The sequence below is a fragment of the Apodemus sylvaticus genome, chromosome 23, assembly GCF_947179515.1.
Source record: "Apodemus sylvaticus chromosome 23, mApoSyl1.1, whole genome shotgun sequence".
In the NCBI taxonomy this organism is placed as follows: domain Eukaryota; kingdom Metazoa; phylum Chordata; class Mammalia; order Rodentia; family Muridae; genus Apodemus; species Apodemus sylvaticus.
Window position 1 is genome coordinate 40,119,850 of NC_067494.1, and position 22,957 is coordinate 40,142,806.

Sequence of the window (22,957 nt, forward strand, 5' to 3'; positions counted from 1 at the left end):
CAGTGCATGGGAGGACAAACAGTAGTCCTTTCTCTCCCCACCTCGGCCACGATGCAGACACAGATTCAGCCAGCCCCCATCCTCTGCCTCTCAGGGGAGGCCTGGAGCTCTTGGATGAGAAAGAGCCATCTTTATTTTCATCCTTTGTAACGGACAGCCAGCATTGCCCTCAGTTAGGAAGGGAGACAACTAGACCAATTTGTTACCCACACCCCTCATCTGTCACTGAGAGAAAGGACAATCACTTCTACCTCACAGGAAGTCTTGAAACAGCCTTTGTTTCCCTTATTTAAAATTAAGTGGCTAGCAGGCCCCCTGCCGGGCTGTGTTTACTTGGCAACGTTATCACTGTTATTTTTGGCAGTTTTTGAGACAGGCTGATCCTCTGCTCCTGGCAGGAGACACTTCTTGCCTCAGATCCTGGGTGCTAGGATTTAGATTCGAGTCTCCACGTCCAGTTCAGATTTTATTTAAGATCATGCATGCTAATAGGGCGGATGGGCGGGCTCAGCAAGTAAAGGCTCTGTCCACTAAGCTTGACCACCTAAGTTCAATTCCCAGGACCTGCTTGGAGGAAGAAGAGGAACACTCTTGGAAATTATCCTATGATTTCTACATACGTCCTATGGCATGTGTGGTGATCATTAAAAAGAGAACTAGGCGTAAGAATATGTTCTAAGGCAGTGTAGTGAGGTGTGGGGGAAGGGGGCGCCTCAGAGGACCCATGCCAAGGCATCCCTTCCCCCTGAGAGACCAGACACACGATGGTATAGTATAGAATAGCATTTTTGGGGGGGGGCATAGGGAGGGGAGTTAAGAGGAACTACGAGGCGGGCATACATGGCTGTTGCCAGGCAACAGTGGGGTAGAGCTTAGAATCCTAACACCATGCACCTCCCTCCACACAAATAAATATAAAGTAAGTTTTTAAAAAATATACCATCAGTAAGACTTATTCCTTGCATTATAACATTTTATATTATTATTAATATTGCTTTAATTTATCCTTAATATTGCTACATTATAACATTTGTGTGGTGTGTGTGTATGTGTGTGTGTGTCTGCCTGCTGCTCAAACCCAGGGCCTTGTACATGCTAGGCAAGCACCGGAAATTAAAATATTTTGCTAATGGGCTGGAGAGATGGCTCAGTGGTTAAGAGCACTGACTGATCTTCCAGAGGTCATGAGTTCAAATCCCAGCAACCACATGGTGACTCATAACCATCCATAATGTAATGAGAAACAAATAAAAAAAAAAAACCTTGGGGCTGGAGCGAGTGGGGGTGGGGGAGATGGGGTGGGGGAGCGGGGGAGGTGGAGGGATGGGGAGTGAGGGGTGGGAGGAACATGTGATTCACATACCACACAATTGATCTCAGAAAGTGTATACTTCCATGTTTTTTCTTTTTTAAGTGTTTTAGTAATTACAGGGTTGTCTTAACCATCATCATTATCTAATTGAAAGTATTTTGTCCCCCTTTAAAAGAGGCCCCATTAAGGCATCTTCCTTCATCCACTCTCAGCCCCTGCCAACCACGAATCTGCTGTTCTGCTGTCTGCCTCTCCAGATTCACTTGTTCTAGCTATCATATACACCGGGGCTATTTGTGAGGTCTTTTGTGATTGCTTTTTTTTTTTTTTGCCTAGTATAGTGTTGTGACTACGATTAGGGTTTGCATATTGTTCTCAGTGCAGTTGGAACATTACGAGACAGGGTCCCTAGGCCTGCTCCGATCACCAGCGCTGTCTGCTGCATCCCAGCGGGCTTTCCCACGCACCTTCCTTCCCCCTTGCTCCTAAGCCAGGCTGAGTTTTTGCTTAGACAGTAACATTGTAGCTAGTCACCCAGCAAGTAAAGTCTGTAGCCTGACTTAGGGCTCACTAGCCTCAGTCCTGAGTCCACCGACCCCCGTGCTCACTCTGATGACTCCTAATGAACCAAGGGTCCTGGGGGTCTCCCAGATAGCGCTCCTGTGGGCGCCACCTAGGAAGAAAGGTTCTAATACCTCACCCTGTTCCAGTGTGTGCATGCAAGGAAGGGTGATGTAACAGGCCAGAGCCAAGATGCCTCGGCACTGCTAGGGCTCCCCACACTTTCTCCAGCTACCCCACCCCCACCCCGCACCCAGAAAGCTTCCAGCATTTCCAGAGAACCAGCGTTCCCGTTCTGTGGGAAGGTCTTAAATCCTTGCATCTCTGTGATTCTCAGATCCTAAAACCTATGCACATGGTGTCCGTGGGCCGTCCTATTGTCTGCTTTTTCCTTTTCTGCGTGGGTGAGAGCCAGGTTGGCAAGCACAGTGTGAATGAACGAGCGTGAACGGAGCCACTTGCTCGCTGATGTCTCTCTGATGTGTTTTCTCCCCCACCAGCTCCGGAAGAGAAGGAAGTCATTAAAGGACTGTATGGCAAGCTGACGGATGCCTATGGCTGTCTCGGGGAGCTGAGGTTACAATCCGGTGAGTAACCATGGCTCAGCAGTCTGGCCTCCACACCCACTGCAGGCTGTCCCTGGCGTTAGCCTGGGCAGCCTATCCAGCTAGATAGTCTGTGTTAGCCACTTTCATTTCTGAAGATGCTGCTCTGTATTTCCACAGCCTGTTCCTCCATTGGGGAGGAAAGGGTGTGGGCAGGAACTTGATAGTCGCCAATCTGGGGCAGAGGGGGGCATGACTTCCAGCCCTGGGTACCAGGGAAGTTTACCTGCGTTGTTGCCTTCCAGACCTAAGTTTTTCCCAGGTGGTCGGGGCTTCTGCTCTGATGATGTGTGCAGGTTTTCAGGCATCCATCACTGTCTTAGGTATGCCGGGTTGGTAGACTTGGCTTAAAACATCGCCTGAAGCAGCATCACTGGACATCCTGGGTATATCAGAGAGGCAGGGTGGGTCTGGGGGTTGGTGGCCAGGAGAGAAAGAAAAGATGCGACACTCTGTGTGGGAGTGAGAGAGAGAAGGGAACTGTTTCCAAATGGGTCTGACGAAAGAGAGAACACACAGGAAGAAGTGGGCAGCTCTGCTTGCCCTGAGCTGGAGGCAGCCGCCTCTGTGGGAGCTCCGCAGCCACCTCCTGCTTCCTCCCAGTGAGGAGAATCTGCTTTAGGTCAGTCTCACCTATGATGAAAGACCAGGTTGTGGAGTCCAGTGGCCTTTCCAGGTCACAGGCCAGAGCACAGGTTACATTCCTGATGGGAACGGCTGGGAAATTTCCAACTTCAGGCCTTGGGGGCTTTTCCTGAACTGAACAGCTAAAACTTATGTGCAGCACAGAGCCCTCTGTTTGGACAGGGTTTCCGGGCTGGCCAAACAGCCTTAATATACTTGCCAATACTTTTCTGGGCCATTTCTGTGGTGGCGTGGTTTTTCTCCCTACTAGATATGATGATTACACCCCTCGCTTCCAAATCGGAAATGTTTAGGAAAAACATTTGGTATTCACATGACAGAATGAACTGACTCAATGCCAGTGTTGTGCCAAAAAATTAGATACCGGCTAACATGTTTAGTCCTTAGCACCAGCCAATGTGGTAACCACTGGCTCCCTGTTTACAAGGGAAGGAGAAAGGGAACAGTCTCGGAGATTCTCCAAACTTGCGGTGAAGAGGTCAGCTGGGATTCAGAATAAACAAATCCAGCTGCCTGCGAGCGCTTTGCCCTCTCATGAGGATATGATCAGATAAGGGTGTGGGCTGGGCTTTCCCTCCGTGGAATCTTTCTGAGGTAATAGACCCAGGGAGCTCTGCTCTTCCTCTGTGAGGACCGACTGTGAGGATGGCAGCTTATTCAGAGTGGTGATTCCTCACCCGTGTGGTGGTGTGAGGCCTTAGTGTTACTCTGCTCCCCGAGAAGGCAGGCTTGATTGCCACCCTGCTTACATACAGAAGGGAAGGCCAGGTCGCTGCCTCACCTCTTTGCAGTCAGTCCCCTTTCCTCTGGTGTAACACCCTGGCACTTGGCATGACTCAAAGTCCAATCTTAAAGGTACAGTTGTCAATTTTTTTTTATTTGAAAGACAAATAGATGATGCATTTATCCATGGCAGGGACTTAGACCCCACCCCTACCCCCCAGAAGCATGCTAACTGATAACACATTCTGCTTGTTTTCAAGTGGGACCTGGATGATCTCACACGAGTGCCCTGCGGCCTCTTGGCTATCTTGTGTTATCTTTTCGTTAGGGGGTTGGTGCCCTACGATAGGAAGTATGACAATTGGTACCTTTGGTATCTCACAGGACGGGGATTTTCCTGAGCTGTGAGCTGAGGTTAGATACTAGGCTTTGTTTGTGTAGGATGGGGAACAACCCAGAGACAATCCATGCCTGAGTGAGCAGAGTTAACGGTGGGCTCCACAGTAGAGTAGGGAGCAGGGTCACCATGCATTCCCTTCCCCTAGCTGGCCAGGTCTGTCCATCCTCTTTCCTTAGCTAGTACCCCCACTACTCCTTCAAGGAGTGAATACATATGGCCTCCTGTTGGGCCAGGCCAGACTAGCCGGCCAAGGAGGGGGCCTGATCATCAGGGAGACGTGGGTAGGGTGAAGTCCCCAGCGCACAGGTTTTCAAGCTTCTTCTTCTTCTTCTTCTTCTTCTTCTTCTTCTTCTTCTTCTTCTTCTTCTTCTTCTTCTTCTTCTTCTTCTTCTTCTTCTTCTTTTTTGGTTTTGGTTTTGGTTTTTTCAAGACAGGGTTTCTCTGTATAGCCCTGGCAGTTCTGGAACTCACTCTGTAGACCAGGCTGGCCTCGAACTCAGAAATCTGCCTGCCTCTGCCTCCCAAGTGCTGGGATTAAAAGCATGAGCCACCACCGCCAGGCTCCCAGCACGGGTTTTGATGTCCTCCCCGATCGCAAAGCTGCCTTGAGGAGTCCCCTTTAGAACTGGCTCCAAGGTTCTCTGACCATGGGAGGCAGTTTGGTTTCAAGTATGTTGGGATTGCCTGGTCTCTTGACAGCACGTTGTATCTGTAAGATGGGTGGGTTGGCCATTAAAGCCAAGCCTTCCCAACCCACCCTCTTCAGGTATGTTCAGGAAGTGCTGGCTTTAACCCAGCATTTCTTACCCATGTGTCTCCTAGACCCGTAACTCTGAGCTATCTTCCTCCGTGTCTCTCATCCTTGGGTGTCTTGGGCGGTGCCCTGTGGGGTGTGGCTTCTGTTGCTTTCCCCTTGGGCTTTCAATTCAGAGTTAAAGTTCAGTCCTTTGAAAGAAGAACAGGCATTTGTGTTAGAAACTTAACAGGCTTCGAGAGAGCCTGGCCGCAGCTCCTGCCAGGAAGGGGCAGGAGCCCCGTGATTAGCTAAGAGCTGACTGCTTATATACAATACAAAGCAGAGAAATTAATATGGCAGCAAAATGAACTCACCCCAGTGGTCCCTGGGGGCTCAGTTCCTCCCTGACCTCAACTCTCAAGACCTTCCTGTTTCCTTCCAGGGATGATCCAATCCCCAGTTCTGTAATGAACTGTGTCTCCTGGAGTTCTGCAGTGCACAGCCGGTTCGCCAGGCTTGTGAGCTCACCAGCGCCCCCCCCCCAAATAAAGTTTTAAGAGTTCTTCATGAAGGAGTGAACACGATAGCCATGAAATCTCTGGGTGCTCCTCATACTCTAAGGAGGCTGGTCGTGTGAGAGTGTGTGCTGTGGGTACAGTGACCATCCTGACGCTGGGGAGAAGGAACCTGTATCCTCACACCCCTCCACTGCATCCGAAGAAGCTCTGCTGTTCCCTTCTCCCGCCTCTGACACAGCTGGAGTGTGAAAGGGTCCTTGAGGAGACCAAAGGCCAGGCTGGTGGCTTCAGTGGCTGTGTCCTCAAACAGGCACGATATAGGCAGAGGTCACTTCAGAAGGAGACTTGTCTAGAGAGGGACGTCTGAGTCACGAGGCTTTTGAGATGCAGGGCATTCCACATTCTGTAGCAAGTCTTAAAATGGACTGGCCATTGTCAGTCTTTGAATAGTGTATTTTAATACTCATAGCCAGGAGTGTGTTGGTAAGGACTTGGCACCCAGCTATGGGAGTAGGGACTCTGATATATAGTGTCTGCCAATTTCTTCTGGGTTCATATGCCAGCCAAGGATCATTTCCGGTTCCTCCGTGGTGTTGGATGGCAACTGAGGGCTGGGCCATAATGTAGCACTAAGTGTACTGCTTCTGTGCTATGCAGAACTAAAGCCCACACCCCAGAGGCACACCACATTTAGATCTGAGCCTGTTAGCAGGGAAAGATTTGGACTCTACTAAGTCCCTGGTATGTTCTACTGTGAGGGCCAAAGGAGGTAAGGGACTTGTCTAAGTCCCCCAACAAGCCACAGGAGGAGCATAGAATCCATAGCCCCAGTTAAGATTGAGCTTTAACCCGGCCATAAGATCCCCACTGGTTTCAGACCCCTGGACTTAGCCTCCACTGACCACCCCTGAGACCTCACTCAACCTAGATGATTTCTCTTCTGCTTCTTGGTATTAGAAAATTGATCTTCTTGGAAGTTTGCTTCCCAGGCTCTATAGTCAAGGTGAGTCTCAGGAGAAGACTCTGATGTCTGAGGCAGGTGCAGCCCTCTGACCTTGCTTTGACCCGTGATGTGTGCCTCAGTGGCACTGCCAGCCTAGACCAAACGGAGAGACGATCAGGAGTCAGTGACCTCCACCAGTTTACTGCTGGACTCGACTCTGTATCTTTCCTTAAACTGACAGCTCATAGAACATAGCTAAGGGCTGCTGGGCAGGAGAGAACCACGGCAGGAGGACCAGCCAGGCTCACTGCTGAGCAGGGCCAGGTGAGGCCTTCCAGCAGAGGCCATGGCCCAGCACGGGTTCCACAGCTCCGTGTTCTTCTGTGGTCACAGAGGTGCACAGACTTAAGGGCTTCTATGAAGACCTCTCCCAGATCTCAGCTCTTTCTAGTAGCTGTTGGGTTTAGGAATGTGACACCACCCTCCTCCCCCCCCCCCAGGGTCTCAACCACAATCACCCTTCCTCATCTTATAAGTCACGTTTCTCATCTAGAATAGTACCATGCTGTCCCACTCTGAAGGTAATGAACTAACTCCAGGGTGCCAAACAACAGCATACTTCAAAGCATTGCTGTCAGTAGTATGGAAGCCAGCCATGTCTGTGGCTCAGCACAACTTGTTTCTAAGTCAGGGGCTGCCCATGCGTTCACCCAACTGAAGAATTTAATTGGGTATCATCTGCCAGCGTTAATAGTAATTTTGCTGATAAGTCACTTAAAACTCCTTCCTAGTACCAACTCGGGATCTTGAAGATTTGAGTGGCATTTCTAAAATTAAACTTGCTATCCCTGACTCTTTACCAACATGGATAGTTTTGTACTGTGTTCACATCTACAAAAATGGAGAACCGAGGGGCCGGAGAGCTAGCTCTCCGATTAAGCTCTGTGATTAAGGGTGCGTACTGCTCTTCTAGAAGATCTAGGCTCAGTTCCCAGAACCCACATTGGATGGCTCACAACGGGCTGTAATTCTGACTTCAGGGCCTCTGACACGTCTGGCCTCTGTGGATACACACACACACACACACACACACACACACACACAAACTTTCATTATAATTAGAAATGGTTCGGTTTTCTGTCGTTCCATTAATTAATAATATTTAGCATCTTGTTATAAAATGCCTTCACCACGCATCTTTACATTTCATGTTAAAGGATTGCTTACCAAAATGTCTTGTTTCCTTCGAACTGTTTATACTGCTTTGACAGTCTGGTACCTACAGACGACTGCAATGATAAATTAGAGCCTGGTTAAGAAACTGGTTAACTGCTCCATCATATGAGAGGGAGACCCGTGGAGAACTCGGGGCACAGAGGTGCTGTGATAGGACTGGAGCCTGAGGGGTGGCGGGTGGGAGTGCCTCAGAGGGCCCACCCGCTCAGGAAGAGCACTCGGAAGGCCGTCAGCATCTACTGGGCACTGCTGGTGGACGGTCTGACAGTTTGCTTTTTGAAAACCGTCAGTGCTTGGAATATGCTGCCAAATAGAAAGCTACCAATCGGCTGAAGGGCCCCTCTGCCCTACCCAGATAGAAACTGTGGCCCGGCAAGGAGAGGGGATCACTTCCAGTCCTAGTCCTTGGCGGTTTGCGCGTCCTTCCATGTTGGATGGCAGGAAGGTGGGAGCCGCTGTGGGAGGCACCCTCTAGTGTTACAGCTCTCAAGCAGGCCTTGACATCAGGACCATTCATTCTAAGACTTGGAGGCCACCGGAAGTCATCCATCTGCGCTCCTTAGCCCTTTACAGCAGCTGCCACCAAGCTTGTGGGCAGGCTTGGGTGTGGCGATTCCTCCGCCCTTGACAACAGCCCATATAACAGCCCATATCCCAGCTCCCAGGCCTTGAGCGTCTGAGACCCTTGGCCTTCAGAGGCTTGTCAGCTCCTGGGACGACAGTTTCTATTCTCAGGCCCTGTAGAGCTTTTGCGGCTTGGCAGACTGCCTACTCGGCTACGGCTGCTGCAGCTTGGCTGCTGATTCCTACTGCTCCCTACGAAAAGCTATCTGTTGGGCTAGTGTGGCAACATGGAGGGCAGGTGGCACAGGTTGGTATCCCTCTGCCCACTCATTAAGCAAGCCAGATTAGCCAGCTTACATAGCCAAGAAGGGGTAATTTGGACCAATCAGGCTACACCTCACATGTAAAGGCTTGTGTTTGCACCAATCACAGCATACTTTGCATGTAAATGAAAGTGTGTTTGTTCTGTCCCCCTTTGCACCCATCACTACAACCCCTCAGCGAGGCCACTAGGAAAGGGCTCCTGTCTCTCTGGCCTGGGTGGAAGTAGCTACAGTGTCATTTATGATTTTTGTTGTTGGTGTTTTTGTTTGTTTGTTTTTGTTTTTTCAAGACAGGGTTTCTCTGTGTAGCCCTGGATGTCCTGGAACTCACTCTATAAACCTGGAACTCACTCTGGCCTTGAACTCAAGAAATCCGCCTGCCTCTGCCTCCCAAGTGCTGGGATTAAAGGCATGTGCCACCACTGCCCAGTGTCATTTATAACTCTTGTGATAGCAAAATAAGTTTGCTATGGACACTTTCGGACAGTCCTGCCTGAGACGATCTATGTCCTCAAGAACCAGAGTTGCAACTGTGATTATTGTAGTTTTTTTTTTTTTTAAAGGCATTTGTGAAGTCTTCAAAACAGCTGGCGATAGCGCAAGGGTAATCCACCAGCTGTTTGAATCTTCTGCTCAAAGCCACAAAAAAATGAGTCCAACAGCTGCCAATTAGAATCAGATTGCCTTACCTATTTATAGAAAAATAAATCCTCTTACAAGAAACACTTAAATAACTTATTAGCAATAATTATGATTTCAAAAGATTTTTTTTAACAGTGCTTAGCCCCTGCCCAGTGCCCACAAGAGAACTAATCCCAATTCTCTGTCTCAATATTACTTTTAAGCCATAGGTGAAAACTTGAGTATGCATTTTTAAACAAGCAAAGAGCACTGTGTTGGTCTGTTCCGGCTGCCGTAGCAGAGTTCCAGAGACAAAAGCAGTGGCTCACAAACATCACAAGAATCTATAGCCCAAGAGCAAGGTGCCACAAAGCCAGGGGCAGGCAGACCTCAGACTCAAAGGAAATCCCATGTCGTGTTCCCGGGGTCATGATTCAGCTTCCCTGGGACACTTTTGTGTGGAATGACAATGGTGACCCTCAGCAGCAGTGTTGACCCATTGGCACCGCTTGCCTGTCAGCAGCACGGGGATTTCCAACTGTGGGCCAGACTGAGCCTGACTAAGATGTCCAAATAGTATAGCCAGACGGTGCGTTCAGATGCCCCCAGTTCCCCTACTCAATCAGACCTGGCTTCTTAGCCTCCACTTGGCTCCTTTCCTCTCTCTATAAAATGGGCTGACACTAGTGGGTGTAGCTACAGGGTATAGTGTACTGTTTGTACAGCGCCTGTGCATGAGACATTGTCCTGGGTATCCGCCATATTGGGTATTTGGCTCTGCGGTACATTCTGATGGCGTTCATTTACTTTCTGGAGCCCTGCCTCAGCTGAATGGCCCCTTCCTGTGGTGACACCATGCCCTCTCATTCTCTATAAGCCCCCCTCTCTCCTCCTCCTCATCCTCTCCTCCTCCATTGAGCCCCAAACCCAGATCATGGGATGGAGCCTGTCTTGGCCCTGCCAGGGCACTTCACTGGATACTGCGTCTCCAGTACTAAACTCATCGGTTCAAACAGCCAGGTGCCAAGGCTGTGGACTGTCTGCAGCCTGGAGGATGTCAGCCCCAAGCCAATATCTGGCCCCGTGGGCACCCTTCCTCCACCCACCCCCCCCACCGACCCCCAGTTCACCAGCAAGCATGTGTGAGCCGTGACCTACTTACTCAGCGACTGCTCTTTAATAAAAGCCAGTCACCCGTCCCCAGAGCTGCAGTCTCCAGTGATGTGCAAGAAGGGCAGCCTCCTGGAGATGGAGGATAGTGGGATTGGATGCCTTGTGGTCCTTTACAAAACTGTGAAGCAGAAAGCATCACTTCAGCCGGCGAGACAGAAGATGTTGGCCATTTGCAGTAAACCTTGCTGGGACATATCCAGACCTCAGGGGCAGGAGAAGATCCTGATAGATAGTCACCAGGCCTGTCACCTCTTGGGCCCTCTCTTTTGAAATGAAACACAGCATTGCCAACACCCCTTGGCGTGGATAGTACCTTTAAGAAGCAGGGTACGTTGCACAGCAAGGGCACATCCCGCGACAGTGTGGCAGGGGCTTGGAGAAGGGCGTATCGGTCTCCTATACTGGAACTTGTTTAGGAAGTGTTCCCACATATATACTGCTGGGAGATGATGGTGCGTCCTATGTTCTGCTCCAGCTTCTGAGAGAGCTGGAATGAAAGCTATTGGCTTTCTGCGCCCAGGGGATGCTGGGAAGCTGTAGATACTGCATCTTGGAAGCGCAGGACCAGCTTCCTGAAGGAGGTGCTTGCCCGTGGAGGGGCCTGAGGAGGGCCGGGAATCTACCCAGTGAGGGAAGGAGAACTGACAGAATCCCGGAAGGCAGAAGGAGGCTGGGACGGGAAGCTGTTCCTTCCACCCTGCCAGGAAAGAAAGCCGAGACTGGGAAGTCAGGAGGGAGGTTGGAAGGAGTCCTTCGTTGGGCAGATGGCGGTGGAAAACCTTTATCCAAGTGGGAGGATGTCTCCCATAAAACTAGAGTGAGTGGAAGAATGTGTGGGATGTCGAGGAGCAACCGAACACAGCCCTGGAGAGCAGCTGCCTAGGAAGTGTCCACATATGGGTCGGGGATCCGATATATGGGGCTCGGTACACAGTAGAGAGGGCTTTCATTTCTTTCCTGGGGCTCAGGAGGAGCCACCGAGGGATCTGAGCAGGGGATGTCTGCTATCGGCTGTGCCTGAGAAGGCTGTGGCTATAGCCTTCTATAAACCTGCTATAGCTGTGAGGGGGAGTCCAGGCAGGGGGTGAGCGGGGGCGGCAGGGGCGCAAGGAGGATGAATTGGAGGGCGTTGGGTAGGGATTTGGAAGAGGGTCGTGGTCAGGAAGGGAGGAGGGCTAAAAGGCTTGTGCTGGCAGTCTAGATGGTAGATGGCTGGCACCCACGGCCTCGCCCCTCATCCTGTTGGGATGGAGCTGAGGCTGAGAGAGGGGTGAGGAAGGAAAGGAGAGAGCTGGGGTGGTAAACCCTTCACATCAGAATCACTGTAGGGTCTTTTAGAGCACAGCCTATTTTTCTGGGCTAGGAAAGATGGGTGTGGCTCCGGAGCTCCTGCTTGGGGTACAGGCTGGGTAACCGGGCAGACCAGCCTAGGCCTAGGGGACAGGAGTTTGAAAGGTCCTCCCATTAGGGTCGGGCTTAGCTCTGGGATGCAGTCCGCTCAGGGTCCATAATTCTTCATCTTTTCTGTCTGATGTCCTTTCTAGGTGGCGTCCCCTTGAGCTTTCTGGTGTTGGTGACAGGCTGCATGTCCGTGGGCAGAATTCCAGATGCAGAGATCTACAAAATCACTGCCACTGAGTTTTACCCCCTGCAGGAAGAGGCCAAGGAAGAGGAGCGCCTGCCCGCCTTGAGGAAAATCCTCAGCTCAGGGGTGTTCTATTTCGCATGGCACAATGATGGCGCCTGCTTCGATCTGACCATCAGGGTTCAGAAACAGGGTGATGACTGCTCTGAATGGGGGACCTCCTTCTTCTGGTAAGGGACTGGGGTCACCAAGGGCAGATTCTTGGTAATGTCTGAGCCTTTCATTTTGCATCAGCCTAGGGTTCTCGGTCAGCTGTGGCTTGGCATTGAGAACTACACTCGCATTCTGTACAGCAAGCAAAGACATCTAACCCAGCATCCCTACCCTGTGAGCTTAGTCCCAGGCAGGTCTAGAAAGGAAACTGTTCCCTGAGTGGATTATCGGGGCTTCACCTGCTCAGGCCTCGAGAGTGATGCTCTCCTCGGGCTCACTGGGCATGAAAGAGAAACAGGCAGACTCGGTGTGATGGGAATCCTGCTGCTGTATCCCAGCAAGTCTTGTCTTTTAAAGCTTTGGTCCAGCAGTGCTCTGTGGAGCTACACCAGTTTCCCAGCCAGACACAGACGCAGAGGCTTGTTTCTGTCCTTCTTTGGAACCTGCCTAGCTGCAATTGCCCACGGGAAGCGTTAAAGGTTCCCACGGTAGGGTAAGCGTCCTTTCTGTAGGACTTCAGCTCCCTGTTCTAAATTCATTACTTCCGTTGATACATTGACCCTCATTACGTCCCCACATTCTTCCCTAGTCCCCCACCTTGATGCTCACTCTCCTAGATACTCTTCAGTTTATGTGGTTCAGTTTTGGACACTGAAATCCTTGTTGCGATGTATGCTGTATTATAGCAGGGTCTGAGACTCCTACATTTCTAACCAGTTGCCCACATGGGCTGCAGACCAACAGTTAGTTGAGGATGCCCGGCGCTTGCTAGATTTTCTGCAAGATCTGATTATTCTTTGGGGACCAGCATGTGTCTTAGCTTTGTCACACATATTCCTGAAGCTGTGGCCCAAGGGGGTTTATGAATACACAAGAGGATGTGGCATTCTGTGGAAGCAGCAAGCCCTCTTTTATAACTGCTCTCCCAATGACTGCATAAGCCATGAGGCAACTCACGGTCAGGAAGGTAAGGAGGAGGAGCAGAGAGGGCTTGGGGGAGGGGAGGCCCCATCGGATCCCTTTTGAAGTGGATGCTAGATTAGGTTTGGATTTGGGAAGAGGAAGTTATCTGTGGAATGCGCCAGGCGAGTAGGTCCCGACTCAAGGGTCCTCGGTGAGACCCGTGAAACTGACCACATCTGAGTCGGCAGTCAGGGCAGCCACAGCCAGATCTCCCAGCCACCCATTGTACTGTGCTGAGGTGGAAGCCACGGCAGGAGGCAGAGGGAGTCCACGTAGGATGCAGCTGGTGAGCCTGAGAACAAGGGTAGCATCAGGGTCATCCTTCCTCGGTGGCCGTCACTTCCTCACACTCTGTGAGCCGGGCAGGAAGCACAAAGCTGCCATCCCTTATAGATTTGGATCTCTTCTTCCCAGATCTGAACGGCCCTCCCCGGAGTCCCTTAAGTAAATCCATCAGAGCTGTCTGGTTGACAGAGGCTCCTCCCCATGTCCCTAGTGGCGTGACCAGCAGACCATTTAATGTATGTTACTAAAGGACTTTATTGTCTAAAGTTCAGAGAGCGGTGCTGAGGCAGGCTATCTGTGAGGTCTTCCTTCCTAGCAGTTTCACACATACATAGCAGCAGCACTGCACCTGTGAGAACCCGGTGGGTGGGGTGGCAGTGGGCACGTTCCCAGAATCTTGCCTGAGGGCAAGGGCTTCGTGATGCCTAGATCCTCCCCCTGCATGCATCCCCAGAGATCTGAGCTCAAGGGCAGGAATCAGCTTCTTTTTTAAACAAATAGGCCATTGTGACCTAGATTCGTTCCAGATCTTGAAAGAGAAAATTCCCTGGTGATCAGCTGCAGACTGGCCCTGTTGGAGCCTCTTGAGTATGGTGGAGGCTGGTTGGTGGGGCATGGGAGGAAGACGTGGCCCTGTGCAACTGTAGGGCTTTAATCTAGGAGGACTACGAATGGACAATGGCAGTGACAGAGGACTCACCTAGCACGAAGAAAGCCCGGAGGTTTATCCAGCCCTACTGTCACTCAGTCAACAAATCCACCCATAAATAAAACTTAGATTCAGGCTTTAGAACTGCACACCACATTTTTTTTAAAGATTTATTTATTTATTATGTGTAAGCACACTATAGCTGTCTTCAGACACACCAGAAGAGGGCATCAGATCTCATTACGGATGGTTGTGAGCCACCAGGTGGTTGCTGGGATTTGAACTCAGGACATTCAGAAGAGCTGTCAGTGCTCTTAAACGCTGAGCCATTTTTCCAGGTCCTGCATGCCACGTTTGCCAATCCTGTGGTCTCGGGCAGGCATCTTACTTCTTTGGGCCTCAGTTGTTGTTTTAATTTTTAATCTTTTGGTTTTTCAAGACAGGGTTTCTCTATGTAGCCCTGGCTGTCCTGGAACTCATTCTGTAGACCAGGCTGGCCTCGAACTCAGAAATCTGCCTGCCTCTGCCTCCCAAGTGCTGGGATTAAAGGCGTACACCACCAATGCCCGGCGTGTCTCAGTTTTATAAATGGGATTTCTGATAATGATGACCCCTTCACATGGGGTCGCTGCAAGAATGGATTAAACCATCCCATGCTAATGATTTAGGAATGGCACTTTGTGCAGTTTTGCATGTGGCCTGTTTTAACCATTGCTATCATCACAGACTCCAGAGCCCAGAATAATCCACAGGGTGTGGAGAGGAAATGATTACTGGAGCATTTATCAATTTTATTTTCATCTAATCCCTTTTAACTTAATTTCAACTTTTTTATAATGCCTTCTTTATATTCATTCACTATATGTGTGCGCATATGTGTAATTACACACTTGTATGCATATTTAATATAATTTTATGTAATTTATCCTTGCCTATTATTAATACTTAATTGCAACATAAATAGGTTTGTTTACTTATGTTTTTTGAGACAGGGTTTTTCAGTGTAGCCCTGGTTGTCCTGAAATTCACTCTGTAGACCAGACTGGCCTCTAGGAGCTAATCTTCCTTTTCTAACTCAGAGATCTACCTGCTTCTACCTCCTGAATGCTGGGATTAGCAGCATCACCAAGCTAAAACATGAGCATTTTTGAAAGATTTATTTTTAATTATGCGTGTGCCTATGTGTCTGTGTGTGAGCATGTGCACTTGAGTACAATTGCCCACAGAGGCCAGAAGAGAAGGGAGCTGGGTGTCCTGGAGCTGGAATTACAGGTGGTTGTGAGTTTTCTCACGTGTGTGACAAAGCAGCACAGGCCCTTAACTACTGAGCAGGGTCTCTAGACCTAATGGTAAATGTTTTATTCTAATTAAAAAAAAATATGGCAGGCATGGGTCTAAATCAAGCTTCCTTTCCATCTTTGTTCCCTCAGGTCCTTGCTGTCGTCTGTAAGGAAAGGACTTCTGGCCCCTTCCTCCTGTACACATCATACTGGCTCTGACTTTTAGAGTCTCTGAAGCACAAGACTTTCTGAATCTATATGTCCCAACTGCAGGGCCCATTGGAAGAGCAGTCAGTGTTTGCCTCTGTTGAGTGATAATTCTCCCTGGGAGACGTGACAAAACATATCTTAGATAAGGAACTTACAACAACCAGAAATAATATACTGCCAAAGTACAAGTGGATGAACCACTGAGCATTTTTGGGTTGTTCACAGGAGTGTGAGTTAGAGTTTACTTAGAGAGCTATGAACAGTTCAAAGGCAGCTGCATTACAGGACACCTGCTCTAGTGTGGATGAGAACTTAGGAATGCTAGAGCCTTATAGATCCCTGCAATTCTTGAAGGAAGGTCATAGGTCAGAGTCTCCTTTCCTTAGCTGTCCTTGCTGGTTGTATAACCTTAAGATGGGAGGGGGACCTTATGACCTGTTATGTTTCAGGGACTTCCTGAGATTTGTGAATTGTTTACTCCTGGAATCTTAAGGAGCGTCTGTTGAGAACTTTGAGTTGTAAAGAGCCTCCCTTTAGAACCTTCTCAGTCTTTATGAGTTCCCCTCCAGGATAGAATGTTTCCATTGGGATGGAATTGCATGTAACAGCCTAGTGGAACACTGGGCCTATGAGAAGTTCCTTAGTACTTGGCTCTGGGTCCAGCATCCATAGAGCCTAGTAGGGTGACCCAAAGTTGTCACCTGCTGTTTTGCAGGAACCAGCTATTGCATGTGCCTCTGCGGCAGCACCAGGTGAACTGCCAAGACTGGTTGCTGAAAGTCATCTGTGGGGTGGTGACCATCCGCACAGTATATGCCTCCCACAAGCAGGCCAAGGCCTGTCTCATCTCTCGCGTCAGCTGTGAACGTGCAGGCGCTCGCTTCCTCACCCGTGGTGTGAACGACGATGGCCACGTGTCCAACTTTGTGGAGACCGAGCAGGTGAGTACCCAGGCCCGCCCCAGACACAGAATGACTCAGAGTATCAATGTGTCTTACAAATGCATGTTTTCTACCATGAGTGTAAGAGGCACTGACGTGTGTGAGCAGGTTTTTGACTGTGGCTACTTCCTGGATGGGCAAAATTTGAGGACAGTTTGGAACTTGCCTCTGGCTTGTATGGTCTTTTTTTTTTTTTTTTTTAACAGCTCATCCTGAAAAGACAGTACTTAAGCTATGTGTATGTGCGCGCATGGATGCATTTGGAAGCCTAAGGCGCTCTAGCTTACCAATTTGACAAGAATGGCCATCCATCAAACCCTAGAGATACTCTGGCCTCTCCCACCAGCCCGTGCCACTGGATCTGGCTTTTACGTGGGTACTCAGGATTGAACTCAGGTCTTTAGCATCTGTGGAAAGCCTTTTGCCAACTGAGCCATCTCCCTAGTCCTTCTAATGAATGTTAAGCAGAAGGACTTAAGAAAGGACACCACAGCTGTAAAGAGTACACCACCAGCCGGGCGGTGGTGGTGCACGCCTGTAATCCCAGCACTCTGGGAGGCAGAGGCAGACGAATTTCTGAGTTCGAGGCCATCCTGGTCTACAGAGTGAGTTCCAGGACAGCCAGGGCTACACAGTGAAACCCTGTCTCAAAAACAAACAAACAAACAAACCAAAATAAAAAATAAAAAAAAACAAAAATCCCAAAAAAAAAAAAAAAAAGAGTACACCACCTGCTCCAGGAGCAGCTGCAAACCAAGAGGAGTTGAAAATCTTTTTAGGACAAAGAAAGAATTCAATAGAATAACGGGAGAAGAAACTTACTTAAAAAAAAAAAAAGACTACATCCGCTAAAGCGTCATTCTGGAAGGGTGCTAGTGCCTGGGAATGCGATTGTGTGTGACAGCGGATGCTGTCAGCTCCTATGGAGGAGAGCCATCTGTAATACCTCCTTAGGGTCTTTCCCGGCTTCTGGTCTCATCCTGGGTGTTAATGTCCTAACCTCCTGAAAGATGCTATCTCGCATCTGTTGTTTTGTTTTTGTTTTTTGTTTTTGTTTTGCTCTGACTTGCTCCCTGAAGGGTAGGTAGTGCCACCTTGCAGGAAAGCAGCTGTGGGGGCAGTTGTGAGGAAAGAAAGCTCCAGGCAGGGAAGCACAGGGCTGAGTCCTCCTCCCTGGGCCGCAGGCACCCTGTGTGTTCCTGCAGGCGCAGCTTGGCAGGCAGGCACCGTGTGGCTGTCAGAGGCACCCTTCTGGGGTACCAGTTAAATTCAGCACAAGTGTGCACATCTCCCCCCCCACCCTACCCCCCAGCACACGTCAGCCTCTGCGTGCTCATTCAATGGTGGCTCAAACCTGTGTCGGGGTCCAGTTTGCAGGAACGCTGTCACCTCTCAGAGGTGCAAAGATGGAGGTTCAGAGGGCACTTGGAGCAAGAGTTCTCAAAAGATCTGTGGGTAAAATTACCATCTTAGGGGAGGCTTGCCCTCCTGAATGTTGGCAAGGCTATTAAATAACTATTGGCTGAAAAAGGAGAGAATACTTAATACCGTTCACTGTGAACACAGTTTTCATTTTTCTTGCTCATGTCTGCACGGTGACAAAGACTTTGAAGGTTGTTTCCACCTTCTTTACCTCAACACCCTTATCTGGTATCACTACCCCTCACCCTCAGTCCATTCTAGTCTGGGACAGAGTTCTGGTGGTTTTGTTTTGCCGATCATGAGCAGGACAAGACACTACAGTGTTGATATTGCATGGTACCCATAAAGCCTGAATTTGGTACCAGAACCAGATTCCAGAGATCATTTTTTGGGTCAAGAAGGAATCCTGAGCCCAGTCTGAGGAAAGAGGACCATTTACTTGGTCCAGTATAATAGTTTGAACTGGGTTGTTTTCAACTGTTTAGTTTTCAACCAGTTTGGAAACGCTGTGGTCTTTTACCGTACCTTACAAAATAGGTCTTTAGGATAGCAACTGCCCTGTCCTATAAGATGGGCCTTTTGAGAGAGTACTGTGTGAGTTTCCTGGGACTGCTGTAATAAATCACCACAGTCTGGGTGGTTCAAACAACAGACATTTGTTCTCCCCGTTCTGGAGGCTGGCCGGCTAAGATCAAGGTCAAAGGCCTGTCCACAGTGTCTTGAAAATTCCCTCTGGGAGGATGTGTCCTTGCTTCTTCCAGCTTCTGTAGTTCCTGTGTGGCTCACAGGACATCATCTAGTCTCTGTCACACTGGATCAAAGGGCTCACTCAGCTTCCTCCAGGGTGGGCTCACTCATCCAATTATAAGAACAGAGGTCCTCTATCCAAACAAGGTCACAACTGGAAATGCAGGAGGTTAGGACTTTAACTTACTGTTTCTGGAAGGGACACGGTTGAACCCGTAACATTAGGGTGTAAGTGCGTAAACCTATCCTAAGGGGCCATACTTTGACTGCGTGGAAGTGTCCCCATGATATGTTTGTCTCACTAACACTGGCAAGCGTTTCCTCAGGCTGGGCTTTTGCTCTATTGTATCATGCAGGGTACCTGGTGACTCGTATGTCCTATTTTCTCATGTTTCTTGTTACTGCTTGAGATCAAGAACCCTACCCTGCATCTCCCGAATCTCCATTTTGGGGCAGCCCAGCCAACTAGGCCTTAAGAGAGAAGAACAGCCTACCCACACTCTCAGGAATATACAGCCGGCCTCAGTCTGTTTCCTGTTGCAGTCACACAGTGCCACATCCTGGGTGTGTTATAAAGAGTAGAGATTTGTATTTGGCTCATAATTCTGGTCTCCAGTCAAGGGCCCACATCTGGTGCTGGCCCTGCCGACCAAGTCCTGAGATGCAGAGTGTCACATGCTTAAGCGCCAAGCAGCACACAGCAAGCCTGGCCAAAATGGCTTCTATTTGAAAACTCATTGCTAAAATAAACCAATAACCCATTCATTTAATGAAGGCAGTTGTTAATCACCAGCTGGTGGCGGGATTAAATTTCAACTTGCTTTTAAGAGGGATAAGCTATAGAGGCTTGCTGCTTTCTGATTGCTTGGGGTTGGAAGAGGGATTTCTTGGTTCCCATAAGCCTTTGTGGTCTTCCCAATTTGTATTTTTTTTTAATTCCCTTTCCTTCCTCTGGGCCACGTGGGCGTTTCTATAAACTGGTCACTGACCTTCCTCCCTGAAGCAGTCACTGCTAACGAGCAGACACTCCCATCTGCTGTCCATCAGAATAACAGGTAGCCGAGAGGGTGTAACTTAAGCCCACAAGACCGTTTTCACCAGACATATAACTGGGCAATGAGGGCTGTATAAACACAGAGCAGTTCTTTGTTGAACATGTATAGTTGAAGCTGTAATGACAACTGAAAGGCAAACTATTGGGCTCATAGGCAGAGTCCACTTGTGGGTCTGTTAGTCCGAGAGTGTCTACACTAATTCTAGTTAGTCCTCTAATTCCCAAGACCATAGTTTTGCCAGGCTCAAGTGGGATTCCAGTCTGCAGTAGCATAGGATACTTTCTGCTTCTGGCATGCTGATATTGTACAGTGTGTGTGTGTGTGTGTGTGTGTGTGTGTGTGTGTCTGTCTGTCTGTCTGTCTGTCTGTCTATATGTACGTCTTGTGTTCATATACCTGTGTAGCATATGTATGTATATGTTATATATATGTTTAACTCCATACAGCATGTATTTGTCTGATGTCTGTACATTTATGTATTTTGTATGTGCATTGTGTATTTGTTATGGGTGTTGCACACTTGAGTGTGTACTTACACTTACGTAATGTGTGCACACATGGAGATGCATGTCTGTTGTGTGTCTAGGTGGTAGATGCCTCTTGAGCTTCTTAGGAAGATGCCTGGAATCCTTTTTCAGCTCGGCTTTGAGTCATACTCAGTGGGCTCTGTCTGCGTCAGTGACTCAACTCTGCAGAAAAAGAAACCTCACAGTTCCTCAGCGTGTCAGCAAAAGGGTGTGCGTGATAAATATTTGGCTCTTGGCAATCAGGCTGCCACCTCACCATGGGAGGTCAGATTAACGTTGCGTGTCCCTAAGGGGGCCGGTGTTTAGAAACACCACATTTGGAGGCAGAAGCCTGGAAGAGCCTTCCCGGCGGCGGTGGCGGCATCTCTTCCTTTCTCTAACCGTGCTCCCATTCTTAACCCTCCATGAAAGAAGCTGCTTGGGGTGGTGCTCCCTGCTCTACAGTACCAGGCCCACTATTCCTGCTTGTTCTCCAGGGCTCCAGCTCTTCCTAGGGTCCCTCCCTATCTTGTCTGGTCTTGCCTTCCCCCCACCCAAATCCCTGCAGCAATCCTTACCTGCCCCAGTCCATCCCTGCCCAGCCTTCCTGAGTAATGTTTCCCAAGTGACCACCACTCCAGGCCAGGAGAATGAGCCTAACATCACTCTCCGGGTACCAGTTGACATTTAATACCCTTGGAAAGGGGATCGGGGTGAAAGTGGTTCAGTTAACTATCCAGGCCACACTGCTGGGCTCATGGGCCTCTCTCCCAGAGCCCTGTCTTCTTCTATGTCTTTCTCCTTCCTCTCCAGGGGCCCTGTGAAAATGGCGCCTGAGAGAGAAGCAGCCCCACGAGTGTTCAGGTCATTTGTTCTTTTAGCATAGAGGTGCCGTGGAACTGCAGTGTGGCTGCTGGGTTACACCCTGGGTGATGGGGTAGGGGACCCATAGATGGGTTTTCTGAGGAGAAAAGAAAGAACTCTTGCCCATAGAGAAGGGGCCCCAGGCACAGCCTCCTGCACAGCTGAAAGAAGGGTTTGAAGCCAAGGTCTTTGGAGTAAAGCATAAAAGTCCTTAGCTTAGGTCAGACTCTGGCATTGCAAATGGTTGTCTTTATGTTAGCATGTTAGCTAACTCTGTTTGTCAGGGACACTGTCTGTCTCGCGTCTTTGATCTCAGGAGGGCAGGCCTTCCTGCAATGGAGAAAAATAGAATACTGGAGAGAGCTGGTATTCTATTGCTGGTAGCCAATACCTGGACACAGACAGCATGTTCCTACTGTATTTTCCTCTGGAGACAAATTACAGCTAGAATTACAGTTGACAACATAGATACCAGGCTCATGGCGTTCCTGTGGTCCAGAGAACCTCAAGTCTCATGGTTCAGCCCCCTCCCTCTGGAGAATTACTAATGCATGTGTGATCTGAGCATGATCTAGCCCGTGTGGAAAACCACCCTGTAAGAAAGCAATGGAAAGGACGCTTAGCGGCGCCTGTGGTGGCCCTGCCAGGCCAGGGTAGGGTTGCACAGATCAAGGCCACCATCTGATAACCACCACAGCCATCCCAGTGCCTGCTCAGGACTATATTTTCGTGTCCTTTAAACTCTCAGCTTCTCCTCTGTCATTGGAGACAAGCAGGCTACTACAAAACTGATCATCAGGGGATATTATTATCATTATCTTAATTTAAGCATCATTTATTTTTACAAGGGGTCTATATATTATAAAAATCTATAGTGTATGTATTAGCTGGTAGCATGTTTGATAACACAGTGGCACAGGGCCAGGTCTACAGACAAATTCAAGTTCAGCCTTGACTCGAGCTGTCATATTCAATAGATTCAAATCCTGCTGTCAACAGGACTTTCAGGAGAGCTAATTAATTTGGTTCAGCCCTTTACCAAAAGCTCCTTAGTTATTGTGCAGGCAAAAATAGAGCCCTCTGCAAAGGTCTAAGCTAAACTGCCACCACATTTATTTCTGGCTCTAAACAGGGAGCGGGTGCCAGGCTTTTCAGGGAACACACCATGTCTGTGTTCAGACCCCTCCTCAGAAATGCAGGCAGTAGCCAGCATGCCCGGCTGTCTAGCCAACAATGAGGGAGCCGCAGCAGCCGGGCTAGGTGAGAGAGCAGAGGGCACGGAAGTCCACCGGCTACCTTCCAGGCTGGTGTCGGGTCACAGGCACCGGCTCCCGTTACAGCCCAGGACGTTCCGTTTCATTGACGAGTCCGTTTCTCTTTCTGTTCCCCTGTGCTGCAGACGATTTACATGGATGATGGAGTGTCATCCTTTGTCCAGATCCGAGGTTCCGTTCCACTGTTCTGGGAGCAGCCAGGGCTTCAGGTAGGTAATTTATGCAGAAGGCTTTCCACTGTGTCGGTGTACTTCTGGTCTCTTTCTGTAGCTGGAGTTTCTTTCTTTAAACATGTTTCTTACATGGTGGTGTTTATGGTCTTATTCCTCAGATAGATAGATAAATAAATAGAGATGATAGATAGATAGATAGATAGATAGATAGATAGATAGATAGATAGATAGATAGAGTTTAACAGGTACACTGGGTGTAGTTTGGTCCTAAAGACCATGTATATATTAGCTGTTGACCTTGTACAGTGAGGGATATATTGAAGAAATGAACTAGAGAATGTTTGGGTGATATTGACTTAAGCGGACCGAAGTTGAGCCTATTGGTAACATATGTAGCAGGTGGAAATCCCCCGGAGGGCTCAGGAGGGTC

At 49.1% G+C, this 22,957-nt stretch overlaps 1 protein-coding gene across 2 annotated transcripts in view; it reads left to right on the forward strand.

Moving 5' to 3' along the window:
* The window catches only part of Synj2 (synaptojanin 2), a 98,159-nt gene that overhangs the window by 29,924 nt on the left and 45,278 nt on the right, over positions 1-22,957 (forward strand). For both annotated transcript variants that reach the window (XM_052169224.1, XM_052169223.1), the window contains exons 2-5: positions 2,374-2,460; positions 11,905-12,175; positions 16,261-16,486; positions 22,480-22,563. In XM_052169224.1, coding sequence (XP_052025184.1) covers positions 2,374-2,460; positions 11,905-12,175; positions 16,261-16,486; positions 22,480-22,563 — 668 coding nt within the window. The remainder of the gene's footprint in view (positions 1-2,373; positions 2,461-11,904; positions 12,176-16,260; positions 16,487-22,479; positions 22,564-22,957) is intronic.